The 14,596-nt window shown below is 36.7% G+C and overlaps 1 protein-coding gene across 1 annotated transcript; it reads right to left on the bottom strand.

Annotated features, from left to right (window-relative positions):
- Dnajb11 (DnaJ heat shock protein family (Hsp40) member B11) lies at window positions 1–14,238 on the bottom strand. The gene is made up of 10 exons (XM_026389343.2): window positions 13,970–14,238; window positions 11,500–11,656; window positions 8,118–8,215; window positions 6,359–6,491; window positions 4,089–4,231; window positions 3,513–3,595; window positions 2,789–2,846; window positions 1,631–1,742; window positions 1,045–1,201; window positions 1–443 (listed from the first exon to the last, which is right to left on the bottom strand). Exons 1-10 carry the CDS (start codon window positions 14,035–14,037, stop codon window positions 379–381), a joined length of 1,074 nt encoding a protein of 357 aa, XP_026245128.1. The 5' UTR covers window positions 14,038–14,238; the 3' UTR covers window positions 1–378.
- Between the last annotated feature and the right edge of the window lie 358 nt (window positions 14,239–14,596).

Genomic DNA, 14,596 nt, shown 5'->3' on the forward strand with positions numbered 1-14,596 from the left:
AAAATAACAACAAGATGTATTTAAAAACAGACTTTTCCAGTTGGCATTTTGAATGAAATAACTAACAATTATCTCCAACCCTTTTTATTTGCTTGCTCCTGGAGTCCTCTTGAAGCTTTAATTCTTGAAACTCAGGTGGCAGCACCAGACATTGTATTCCCAAAGGGAGAGGTATTAGTTAACCTTTTGCTGGTCATTCTTGTCTGAATGCAAATGGACAAACTCAAGCCCTCTTATTCATATCATGACGGTTATTAGGAAAAAAATTAAGTCAAACTTGCATATTGAAAATAAAAATAAAAACACACAAAAAACCCCCTGCAGATAATAAATATCGCCGATTCACTTATATTCAACAAAGTCCAATTTTATTCACTCTTAATATCCTTGCAGTCCATTGTATACCTTCTGCACTGATCCTTGTTTCAGTAGCTGTTTGATACCTAAAAAAAAAAAAAGAAAAGAAAAAGAACACATGACAACCTTAACAAACATGTGACTTTCCCAGAGTTTAAACAGCATGTATCATGGGGAGGCCCACAAACCCCAGGAAATCAAAAAGGAGGTAATCAAAAGGGAAAGAAAACTCTCCAGCTAAGTTTTTCATTTCTTCTCTGTTCTCAATTTTTACCATTTTTTTTTTTTACCACTTTTATTATTTAACAACACCAAACTAGGCCCTTTTCAGCCAGTTATCACAGTCATTTCTAAGCTTCTCATCTTCTTATAATACATGGCTTCCCTTTTACAGTTTGGTCTAGCTCATTCGTTTTTAGGTCTGCTTCACTCCTGAACATACTGGGTTTCAAAGCATGCTCATACAACCTTTAACACACTTACCACAGGACTTTTATTATTGCATTGACAGAGAAACACGAGTTTGTTCATTCCTATACTTGTATTCCACTATTATTAATGGCTGATACATTATGCCACTGGAGGGTTTTTATGGTCACTATACTCTCATATACATAACACACAGACACAGATGTGCAAAGGCATACACACACACACAAACACACACACACTTATTACACTCCATACCTTCTCTTGCTTCCTCTGTTAATTGTTTTGGAAAATCCACATCAAATGTGATTATTAAAGAGCCCTTGATATTGTTGTTGTCAAAGTTAGGGAGCCCTTCCCCCTTTTTCCATAGCTTGGCTCCTGGCCTGGTGATCTTATCCCGGGAAATATGTACCTAAAAAGTAAAAGGGAATGTAGTGAAGCAGGACTGACACACCCAAAGTACATCACACAGCTCTAGTGAGCAGTGGTACACAAAGCTAATATCACAGCTCAAAGAAAGGATGAGGGGCAACATCATTAAGATAAAAGTACAAAAAAAAAAAAAAGGTTTTAAAAAACACAAAGTAAAATCAAACACATAAGCCAGTTTAAAGAAATAATAATAAGATTTTGCCAATGGAAACTTGGAAACTCTAAGAACAAGGCTGTGTAATCAATTCTGAGCAGCAAAAGGCCTGTGGCACTGTTATTGCTGAACATTCAGCAGCAGAATAAGGAGAGAAGGCAGAAGTCCCTGTGGTTCTCTATAAGTGAAGTGACTGAAATAATCTAAAATCACCCACATAAAGGCTTTAAAAAGAAGCAAAATTGCTTTGTTTACCTTGTGACCATCCAAGTGAGTAATATCCATCTCAAAGCCGACTAGAGACTCAACTAGTGAGATTGTCACATTTGTGTACAAATCATCTCCTCTCCTTTCAAATATCCGGTGCCTAAAAACAGAGTAAGATAAAGAATAATTAATTTCCATATGTATTTAGGAAGAGTTCAAAAGTTGCTAGAAAGATCTTGATTCTTTCAAACAATGAGCACTTATTAGTCACACTTTTGTGTAAAGCATTAACTGAGATAACAAAACTATATAAGTCTTATTAAACCTTATTCTTAAAGAGTTTACAATCAGCAGAAGCCAATATATATATATATGGAAAACTATCAGTTCTTAGGTTATGGAAAAGAGAGAAAGATGTTTGGTAGCAGGGGCTAAGAGATGGGCTTCAGAAACACGTTTGTGGAGGTTTCCTGAGCTGGGTTCACAAGACCAAGGGGGCTCCAGATGCAGATGAGGCCAGTGCAGGAAAAGGGGGAACAGGCTAGAGGGAATTCTGGCAAAGACAAGGACTTGAGAAGGTACCAGGTTTATTCAGGGAATAGCCCATGTTCCAATTTCTTAGGAAGTGATGAAAAAGACAAGGTAAGTAAGAAAAGCTGGGAAAAAATAATCACTGAACATAAAGAGTGCATAGACAGACTGTTTCCCCATGTTCAAGTGGGAATCCTGTTTCAAATAATTCTTACATGAAGAAGTATCCAACTGGTAACAAGAGAGAAATAATCAACAAGAAAGCACAAGTCCTGGACAAAATGACTGTCTCCAGAGCCTTTCTAAACAGAGAAGCTGAATATTATATAATAGAAGTTCCTTCCTATGGAGAAACCTCCCATTCTTGAATGGTACAGCTAAAATCACAGCTTACCTTGGTTCCCTATTCCTGTATGCCTCTCTTTTATAGCTCCTTTTCTCTATTCCTCCTTTCCAGTGTCTTTTGGATTTTTAATGTCCTAAGTGAATATACAACTGAAGCTCAAATCCCAGGGCCCAATCCCAAATTTTCAGGATTATTGAATAATTACAAATAATCACTTGTGGTATTATGGGCATGAAACAGAGGAAAAAATCTTGAGGCATTATCTCTATCATCTGTTGTACCTGAGAAGCATAGGTTGAAAAGATGGCCTCTAAAATTCGATCACTTACTTGACAACTTTGATTCGGAAGCGTAAGTCTCCAGGCTCACCATCCACATGAGGCTCACCTGGTCAGGGCAGATTACAGAAGGTTATAGAATACAGGAAGTCACACAAGTATAAGACTACAAATCTACTGGACAGTTGAGAGGAATTTTTAAAACCACTACCTAAGGCACTGGGTCTATCAAGTCTGTTTGGGCACAGTCTCAGCCTGGTTATATCAAGTTTCAGGTCATTAGTGAAGATCACCTGTGCTTCAGGCACAGCAATAAATAACTTGACCTAATTCCTAAACAAAGAATGATTCACCAATTTTCTGAACCTGGAGTCAGTCTTAAAGCTTTATTTCCTTTTAGAATTTTAAGTTTAAGTCCAAAAGTGAGCTTGGAGAACACATAATTAATGTCCCATTAGACATATATATCCTCTTTCATTGTTGAGTTAAAATTAATCTATTTATTGAGGCCTGGCCACCCTAAATTTTGATAAAACTTAGACTATCTGACAGTAAGTTTTGGCCTTAATAGTCAAAGGATAATCAGTAATGCTAATGCTTCTATGACTAAGCATGCTGGTAATAAAAGGCTTTCTATATCCTAAAACTGGCTGAAGAGTATTAGCAATTATACATTCATTTACCATGCATTCACTAAGAGATGAGCTGAGGTAGAAGTGAGAGGTATTCATAAGAAGAGAATAGAGTTAGGATAATAAAAACATTAATATTTCACCTTCTCCAATAAAGGGGTACTCCATGCCATCTCTCACTCCAGGTTCTATTTCTACTTCCAGCGTTCGTTCTTCATTCACTAATCTGGGACAAAGGAATTAAAAAAGGAAAAGAAAATGAAAATACAAATGTAACCCCCAACATAGATAAAGTTTTATCCATTTTATCAGAGCTTTTTCTGACTATCAGTGTATTTTTCTGATTATTAGTATACCTCTACTTCACAAAGCTCTCTCAGATCTGTTTATATCTTCTTCATGACAAAATTCAGGGCAAAGCCACTGTGTATTACATAAACATATAAGACTGCTCTACTAGTCCAAGAAGAAAGGAAACATTAACATTTATTAAGTATCTTTGGAAATAAAGGGCATTGCTTATTAGTTCAGAAACAAAAAGGATATATATAGAAAAAATATTTCAGGAAAAATTTTAAAACGTACATTTATTTGCTCTATCCTTTGGTGAAACATTGATGGAAGAGGAAGGGAGTTAAATATGGACAATGAAATTTTTATTAGACAAATGAGATTATCCAAGTGTTTCTTGGTGGAACCATAGAGGTGATTTCACTTACTTAACATTAGGGCACTCATCGCAGACTACCTCTTGGGTCATCTGGAAGCGACCTGGGCCCAGCTGGGTGGTCCGCATTTCTTGCCGACAGTTGCATTTCCGTTTGCCAGGAGCCTGCCTTGCCACAGGTTTATTTCTAACTACCTAAGAAATGCATGAAACAGCCTTTAGTTTCCTTAATGAATTAGGACTCTACTCACATCTGTATTGGAATTTCCCCTTCTCTGGCAAGCTACCGATCAGGGAAACCTAAAGCTGACAGAAACCTTTGAAGAGTACAAATCAGCCCTCAAACAGGAATGAAGTAAACATATACTTAAATGACTAAAATTCTTTAGTTGGAAAAGAGAAGGAAGTAAAAAAGAAGAGAACTGAAATAAAGGTATATGACATCAGCATTAGAATTGTAAGCCACAACTAAGTGATACTGAGCTAAAGTGTTCATAGATTTTACTATCTCTTAAGAAATCTGAGTTGTGTAAAGCATAACCCTGAAGAACAACCACGGCATTCAGAAGCTGCTGTGTTTACCATCTAAACCTATGATTAAACTAATGAAAATGCCTCCTTGTTTTAGGCAATTCAATCCAGGACTACTTTCCATTGCTACCTTTGTTCAGACACATTACCATTCCAGGAAGAAACAATGATCATCTCTTTGTAGTTGACTGCAATCAAATATCTGACCCACCAAGTATGTGAAATTAATATGTATTAAGAAAAGTAATCTTGTTTTTGCCTAATCACAAGGTAACAACTCATGCAGCAGATTGACAAAAATGCCTGGAGTAAAACCCCTAACAGCCTATGTATATAAAAACCCAAGTCAACAGGATAAATTACAGCCAACAACAATATAATAATCAAAGCAAACACTTTATAGCAAACCTGTCCAGGAATACTCTAAACACTTTTGCACATTCACATATTCACTTAATCCTCACAACCTTACAAGGCAGGTCATATCATTATCTTCATATTACAGGTGAGGTAAAGGTAGCACATAAAAGTGAAGTAAAAGGACCCAGGCCACATAACTAATATATGGCAGAACTAAAGTGGGAAGGTAGGCAGTCAAGCTGTAAAGTCCATTCCAGAGTTTTGAAAAAGATGAATAACCTCAAATAAAAGATCTCAAAGTTCACTAGGAAATACAGAACAGTATTTTTTTCATTTTAGAGCAGAATTTCTTACGTAAAATGCAAAGACTAACCATAAAAGACTGATAAGATTTGAATGTCTTAAAAGTAATACTTTTGCTCATTGAAATAAATCTTAAATATAATGCAAAGATAAGTTACAAATTGATGGGATACATTTATATCATATGTAGCTGATAAAGAATTAGCAGAAAGAATAAAGTATTCTTAGAAATCAAAGAAAAGGGCCAAAGACATGAACAGATATTTCATAAGATAAGAAACAAACATGGCCTATAAATATGAAGGGACACTGGTAATCAATAAAACACAAATCAAGACCATGATGAGATAACATTTTATTCCTATTTGAAGGACAAAATTAAGAAGTCTAATAATTCCATTTATTAGAGTTAGTAAATCTACAAATTCTCATAAATGGTACAAGTGTTGACACAAACAATATCAAAACCAATATGGCATTATTTCATAAAACATGAACACTGGTCCCTATTACCCAGCAATTCTATTTAAGTATTACCTACCAAGAGATATTCTGCTCATGTGTACCTAGAATATGTACAAGAGTGTAGCACTGTCTGAAACTGAAAAGAATCTGGGAAAAAACTAACACCTGTAGATAAATTGAGGTCATAATAAAATTTTATTCAGTGGGATTATACTCTAAGCAACAACAAGGGTGAGTCCTAGTAACATAATAGCAGAAAAGTCAGCCCCCAAAGATAATAACTGCTATATCATTTTTACAAACTCAAAAACAATAAATAATACATCATTCATTTGTTTAATAAAACAAATGAGAAAGGCAAAACGACCAAAAAAGACAAAATTCAGGTAACAAATTACCTATAAAGGGAGGCAAGAGGATGGAATAGGAAGTAGCATGTGGGCAGAATAAGTCCTGGTATGGTTTTATTTAGTTCCAAGTCTAAGCAATCTTGAGTTTATTAAAAAAAATGACAACTGCATCATGAACCAAAGATTCTGATTAATTCAATTTCAGTCACTCTCCCTCATTCTCTAAAAGAGCAGGTACTCTGAAACCTCTACTTTTTAGTCAAAAATTCAAGTTCTAGAAATAAATATGAATAGCCATATTGTTTAAACTTACTTCCACAAAATTTCCAGCATATACTTCTTCCAAAGTGACTTCTAGATCTACGATAATATCACTTCCTCTTGGAATATTTCTGTCTTGCTGGCGAGGAGTTCCTCCAAACATGAAACCAAAATCTCCAAAAAAGCTGTAGATAAGTGTGAAATCATCAGAAAAGAAATATGAGTTTGTTATAATTATTTAGTTTTCTTTCAAATTTATAAAGCAATGCTTCCTATCAATACAATGTACAAAAGTCAAAGACATTTTCCACATATTGAAGTCATATCATACACAATTAAAATTTATATACTATCAACTACATTGTAACTATATCGATGCCCACAAGAAAAAAAAATACTTTTAAAAGTAATATGGTCCATACAAATAGTATAGCATATACACATAGTATATGCCAATGAAGTCAATGTTGGACTCAATGAAATAATATTTTGATACTAAGGAAAATCCAGCCATAGTGAACTTATTGAGAAAGGGTATAGTATAGATAATGCTGTATAAAGCTGAGCTTAATGGTAAACTTATTTTTAAGGGTAATTTTGAACATACATAATGTTCACTTTATGTGCTTTTTAGCAGTTAACCTTGATGAAAGAAGCTACTACTGTGTACCAAAATCCTGGGCACATATTTAAATAAACTAAAAAAGCATCAGCTTAATAAAATTCTAATCCTTAAGGAAAAGTAATTTCTGGCCTCTACAAGATCAAAATTAACTTTTGTAAATAAAAAAAAGAATCATCTGCAATTAAAAAAAACAGTGACCTTAATTTGTGCAGGTATTCTAATATTAATGTTGATCTCTGGTGTAATTAAGAGGCTTCAGATATTGGTATGACAACTATATAATCCCCTCTTCCACCAAACAATCTTGGTGAATGTATTTCTCAATGTTAAAAGCAAGGAGGTAAGATGGGGTGGAAGTACAGGAAGTCTTTTCTCTTCCAGACATTTCTAGGGAGTACTTTATTGTTTTGTTTTTGTTTTTTGGAATTGGGGGTTGAGCCCATGGGAGCTTTACCATAGAGCTACATTTCCAGACTTTTTTATTTTTTATTTTGAGACAATCTCTTGCTAAGTTGCTGAGGCTGGACTTGATCTTGCCATCTTCCTGCCTGAGCCTTCCAAATTGCTGGGATTACAGGTATGCCCTAGATAGCACTTTGAAAAGCCAAGGAGAATAGACACTTTTCTGATAGGCCAAAGCAGCTAAATTAATCCTAGAGAAGAGGAAGATTTCCCAATCATTAACTCACACATTTTCAGAAGTCCTAAATATCTACCATCACCCTTAAATACTAAATGGGGAAAACTACTGTATGCAATACCGATTCTTACTTTAAGAATCTAAGAAACTCTCTCCCCATAAAAATGCAGATTTAAATATCTTTTTATTTATAAAAGCTTCAGACCTGAACTCCAGGTGAGATCTACTACACAGAATTATGATATTTGGAGATTCACATATCAATAATGTGGGCTCCAAAAGGAAGAGGGGTTTATCATTCTAGCCACCCAGCACTCCTAGATAGCCATGTGCAGCAGGAGATTAAGAACTTCTACTTAATTCCTTCCCCAATGGTGGTTATCAAAACTACCTATTCTTGTTGATGGGATGAAAGAGAGGTAGCTCTGGATATAAGAACAGAATTTTTTTTTTCTCTTCTGTGCTTAAAAGAATAATTTAGCTCATTAAGTCACTAAGTGATCCATTATTGGACACTAATCCTTTGCAGGTGGGTACATTACTTACTGCGAAAAAATGTCTCCATGGGAGCTCTGATGACCATCTTTCAATCCTTCTTCACCATATGTATCATATTGTTTCCGTTTTTCACTATCTGACAGAACCTAGGATAAAAGTAGAGGAAAAAGCCATACTTGGTAATATTCAGCTAAGGTACATTCATATTTATGTTTGTTTTTTTCACTCTGATACTATGTTTAAGATTTCAGGGGAATGTAATTTTCATTGTGTATGGTATTAAAAATTTTTATAAAGTTATTTTTTTCTAACAGACTAAATTCTTTGGTGAATTTTCCATTTCACATTGCTTACTTCATGTTTTTAATTTAGCATTATCAAACCTCACCTAATTACTTAAAATTTATACTTGAATGATATGGCTGTGAAGGTTGGGGAAGTACCAGGAAAGAGGTGAGATGGACTGCTCAGGTTTACTTTCTGTGTTGTTTAAAGCCAGTGCTTATGCTATTAACTACTATGCTATATTTTCTCTCCAAACCATAAACTAGAATATGACTATGACAGACTATCATCAGTGATAGAAGCACTAAATTAGGACAGTCTTAATAGTTGGGCCTCACATGTCTATGCCTCCCAATATACACACATTAGGAGATTGGCAAGTCAAGGGAATAGAATAATAGGCCCTTCAGTAAGATTTATACTGCTTTATTTTTCAAGTTTGGTATATGAAGAAATCCATTTGTGAAAGAACTCTATCTGCCATATAGTCAATTTCACTGCTTAAAAAGAAATTTGTAAGTTTTAGTTTAGAGAGGTTTATGCTTTCTCATTGAACCCACTCTGTGTGATAACAAAGAATATAAAGAAAAATAACTCTTATACTTTCAAATTTGCATGTTAACAAAAAGAAAAATAAAGCTTCCATTTTAGTCACAGCAACACATATACCTTTGGAAATTAAACAGCTTTAAGATATTCCTTTGTTATGTATAAACTCCCACTTAGACAAGAGACTAAAGGAGAAACAAAGGAGAAAATTATTTCAAACCCTGATTGACATATTCAAATAACACACTTTGGGCTCAGTGTCCGAAAGATGTGGAAGGAGCCACAGCAAACATTTACTAACATTGAAGACATATTTAGAAGGATACATATATTAAATGTAAAAGAGAATGAGCATTCTTAAAAGCAAAGAGAAATGGGTTAGTCCAGAAGTAACCACAGCAGCACTATGATAAAGCCGCTATAACAGATCAGGTAAGAGAAAGAAATGTTTTGGCAAAAATCCTTAGAAAACAGGTACTTTAAGGCAGGTGTGGTGGTAGTTCTAGCTACTTAGGTGGCTGAGGCAGAATGATACCAAATTCAAGGCCAGCCTGGGTATTTGAACAAGACCCTGCCTCTAAATAAATAAATAGCTCTGGGATATAGGTCAGTGGTAGAGTACTTGCCTAGCATGTGCAAGGCGCTGGGTTTAATCCCTAGTATTGTGAGCGGGTGGGGTGTGGGGGGGAGAATAAATACTCTGAAGAAGAAGAAATGGACAGAGTTAACCTGAAACAAACTTATTATTCCACAATCTGGATTCCCAATATTTTCATCTTTAGTCTACACTGCTAATCTTATCTAGATAAAGAAACAAACCCTGCACAATGATTGGCTTTAAGTAAGTTTCTTTTTGGATACCAGAGGCTTCTATAACCCCCCCCCCCAAAAAAAAAACACTACCTGTAAAGTTGTCATTCACTTCTTCCTCACTTTTCTTCTAAGGAATGCAATTTATTTAATAGTCTCAGAAATTATTTTACTTATTTTTATTTTTTATTAAGTCAAGGTCTCACTAGTTACTCAGGCTGACCTGACCACTGGGCTTAAAGAATCCTTAGCCTTCCTCGTAGCTGGGTCTATAGGAAGATGCTACCATATCCAGCCTCTTTTTTTTTTTAAAGTGTGTGTGTGGGGGGGGCGGTCCAGAGATTGGCCAACCAACATGCAGATTCTCAACTAATTAAAAAGCCAGAAATATTCCCAGGTCAGTAGGGAAAGCAAATTGGTATTCATAGAACTCTTTGTAGTGTACTGAGATTTTGGTTAATGAACACTCAATCAAGCTTGAATGGTACAAAGGAAAAAAAAAATCTGAACTAGTAACTAGAGAGATTATAGAATTATAATAAACTGCAATTTCATGAATGATACATGCATAGCCTGCCTAGGTCATGAATAAAGACCATGATAGATTGTATATAGGGTTCTTAGCAAACAATGGAACTAGAAAATATAGTATAAAATATGGACTCATAAATAATAAAATGTTACATACAATTTAAGAGGGGTCATAAGCCCTCTCAAATTTATCTATAGACCTCAGGTTAAGAATTTCTGTTGTGTAGGATCACTGAAGTTACGGGGAGAAGAAAGGGAGACCCCAGTAGCTCTAGGGTTCATATGGTATAAGACGATTTCAGTTCAGTAGATTTTTTTAATCTAGGAGGATTAAAAAAAACTTTATTTTGAGATCCTTATTAAAAAAAAATCATATTACTTTCCAGCCTTTTCAATATGCAGGGTTTTAAACTTGAATTCAGAAAATTTCACTCTACGACTTTTAGAATTTAATTAATTTTTTCTGTGCCTTTTAGGAAATGGGAATAAAAATTTGTCTAGCTCTACTATATTTCACAGTATCCTTGGGAAGATTGACATTACCCTTGCAAGTGTTTTGACCTCTAGATTTGCCTGTAAATTCAAACTATACCCATGTTTTGTTTAATCTACAAAATAAAGAAATTTAATTAGTTACCAAAACTTTTAAAATAAGGAGAATTTATATAAAAATGTAGATTTCCAACTTCTCTTGAAAAATCAGTAGATCTGGCAAGATAATATTTGCATTTGTTTATGGCAAAAACTGACTGGGGTTCAGTCACATCTGCTCCACTGAAAGAAGAGCCAGAGGCTTCAGTTAATAACAATCTTCATCAGTCTGCATTAATTCCCAAGGAATGAAGGCAGAATATCCATTGTTATGTTTTATCTTACACCTCTGCCTGTTATTTGTCTTGTCCCTATGAGCATGTTAGGTTGCAATCCTCATTTAGGTTTTCTTTGTGTTTCTAGCTCAATTTCCCTAACTGATAGATTGATAGATCAATCAGTTAATCTATTATATGATCTCTCAATCATACTTTCATTCATTTTTTTCAAGATTAATCCCCTCATTAAAATAATATTAAAAAGATAGGAAATGACATCTACTAATAAGAATGTAATATCTAGTACAGCATAGCACCAAGTATTATTTTTACTTTTATCTATATGTTTCTAAATAGAAGTAACCTAAATGAAGCGTTTCTCTGTGTTATATGGTCTTTTCTATATCCATAGCTTTTGTTTATACTTATCTTTTTTCTTGACTTACCTCATAAGCAGCACCCAGGTCCTGGAATTTCTCCTGGGCTTGGGGATCATCAGGGTTCCGGTCAGGATGAAGCTGCAGGGCTAGTTTCCTGTAGGCCTTCTTAATATCCTTTATAGAGGCACTTCGAGGTACCCCCAGGATCTTATAGAAATCTCGCCTGGGAAGGAACAGAGAAAATACATCATTAAAAAGATTTATATATTATATTTTTAAAAGTGAAAGGTTTTTTACCCCTTTTCATTTAGGTCTGTGTCTAATCAAAGAAATACAAAATGAAATAAAAAAGAAATACAAAAAAATAAAGATGTGCATGCATGTTTCACATATACCTTCATTTTTTATTAGAAAATGGGAATAAAACACACACACACACACACAGACTTGTGCTGGTTATTGAACTCAGGAGCGCTTAACCACTGATTCACATTCTTAGCTCTTAGCATTTTCTGAGACAGGGTCTTGCTAAGTTGACTAGGGCTTTAGCAAGTTGCTGAGGCTGGCCTGGAACTTGTGATCCTCCTGCTTCAGCCTCCCAAGTCACTGGAATTGTAGGCATGTGCCACCACACCTGGCTGTAACCTTCTTTACAACTACCTTCCTTCAGGAAACTATTTTCTTATTTTATGGTCACATGTCATTTCTGGGTAATAACACCATAAAATGCAATTAACTCTCCCCCTTTTCCCTTTCTGGTTCCAGATGACTACTGACTGTTTCCAAAGGTCAAATATCAATCTCAAAGGATGGTTTTCTTTATTTAAAAAGATAATGTGACATAAATGTCCTAATAGAAACACTTACAAATGTTAAAGAGAAAATGACTGAAGTGAAATTTAGAGGTTAAAATAAAGGTTAAGTCAAAGCCCAAAAGCAACTCTAAAGACAAAATAAAACCCATCTGGATATAGTATTTTTTGCTGAAAGAGAAAAATATGAAACTTATACTCATTTTCAGTAGTTTTCATGTAAAAATGGGAACAGCTCAGAAAAATGTAGGGAGAAAATGGCTAGCTTAGCTCAGCATCAACATTACTCTAAGAGACTATTTTATGACTTAAATTTATACCTACAAGATTTAAAATATTTAATATTAGCATTTTATTAAACACTCTAGAGTACTTGTAGCTTTATATGTAAATATTACAAAGAAAAGTATAGTTAAAAAAACCAATAAAGCATTATCTAGGAGAAGTTAATTTTTTAGAAATTTAAGATGTTTCACAAGAAAAAATGACAACAAAGCTTAAACTTACATGCAAAGGGTAAAAAAACTTGTGTAAGAAATTCTTAAATTTTAAAACTATGCTAGGTAGTACCTTCCCCATTCAGAAAAACCTATAAATTGTTGGAAAATGAGACCTACTATTTTTTGCATTGTAAAATATGGGCTGGGGTTGTGGCTCAAGTGGTAGAGAGCTCGCCTAGCACGGGTAAGGCACTGGGTTCAATCCTCAGCATCACATAAAATATATTGTATCCACCTAAAACTAAAAAATAAATACAAAAAAAAATAAATTTAATAAAATAAGAGCCTGGTGTACTATATCTTGGGTTTCCAGGAGTATAGGATCATGAATGTTAAAGGGCTGACTGGATCCTTAAGAGTCCATCTGCATAAGGATGGCACAATACTACTTTCATGTTACAGATGAGAATATCTAAATTTCTTTCAAGGTTACAAAATTCATAAATAGAGTGGCTAAAACCCCAGCTTACTATCTGTTGGCGAACTGTTCTTCTCACTCACACTATTTGAATTCTCAAGATGGTACCATGGAGAGAGACAGTGAGGCACGACAGCCTTGTCTCAGTAAAGAAGCTGGGAAGTTCAAGAGCTCTCTAAAAGGTCTTGCTGCTTCCCAATTCAATTTTCTTCAGTCCCGGGTTTGCTTCCCTACCTGAGATCCTCACTCTGACTGGTGTCACAGCACACCCACTTTAATGTCAGCTCTTCAATGGCTTGCCCGGATTCAGCATTGCACCATGTTCTGCTTCAACTCAGGAGGGTACAACAACACACCTCTTTGACCGAAGGCGTGTCCATCGCCTCAATCTCAACATTGCGCTGTCACTATCTTCAATTAGTCAGGAGTCCTATTCCTCCCAAGCTCTGCGTGACACTGCTTCCGCTCGCAACCACTTTCCTCCCCTGAAACTCCCCTCAAACCTCAGCTGCTGTATTTGGCACTGTATTCAATTCCCACTCTTCTGGGCAAAGCCCTACAGGGCCTCTGGATCTAAGGTCCTCTCACTGGTGACACGCTAGGCTCCCCTCGTATCCCAAAAGCCTGGCCCACACTATCCTACCCATTCTTCCGCCCCCTTGCCGTACCACAAGGATATCCCTCTCCGTTCCCTCAGTGTGGCAATGCCGCTTCTCCCACTTCTCCCTCCCCAATGCCCACCCTGCCTCCTCCCCAGCAAAGCTGACTCTCGGGCCCCATGCCCGCCGTGCCCGCCTCTTCCTCACCCGGCGATCACGGCCCCGATGAGGTACAGCAGCAACAGGCAAAAGGTGCCCAGGTTCTGCGGGGCCATGGTTCCTCAGTGCCGGCCCCGGTCCCACACACTCCTCACAGCCTCCGCAGCCGCCGCGTCGTCTCGCCAGCGCTCCCGGCCTTGTGAGGCCGCCTCACGCCGGGAGTCTCCTACTTGGTCCGCAAGCAGCTAGCTTGCCCCCCGCCTCTGCCAGTCCACTTCCCGGGAGTCCCAAGTCCCGGTGAGAGAAGCCCCCAGCAAGCGAGGGCCAATCGCTGCCCCGGACATCACACGAGGCCGGCACCTCGGAGCCAATCAGCAGAGTACACTTCACCTCCGAGGCGGTGCGGGTAGCCAGTTAGGCTTCGGAACTGCAGCCGCAGTTCCTGGCCAATTGGAAGAGGAAACGTCAAAGGATCGCGACGCCACAAGAAGCCGCTCAGGCCCGGCTCCCGCGAGTCGAAGAAAACTACGTAAAAGGCAGGGATTGGCGCCAAGTGAAGGCACCGAGATACCCTAAATCTTTCTTATCGACTCCTTGGATTTTTCACCAATCGCGAGACTTTTCTACCAGAACCGACCAATTGGGAGAAGGAGGTTTTAGCTTGGAAGTCTTGAA

The sequence above is a fragment of the Urocitellus parryii genome, chromosome 2 (assembly GCF_045843805.1).
Source record: "Urocitellus parryii isolate mUroPar1 chromosome 2, mUroPar1.hap1, whole genome shotgun sequence".
NCBI lineage: Eukaryota > Metazoa > Chordata > Mammalia > Rodentia > Sciuridae > Urocitellus > Urocitellus parryii.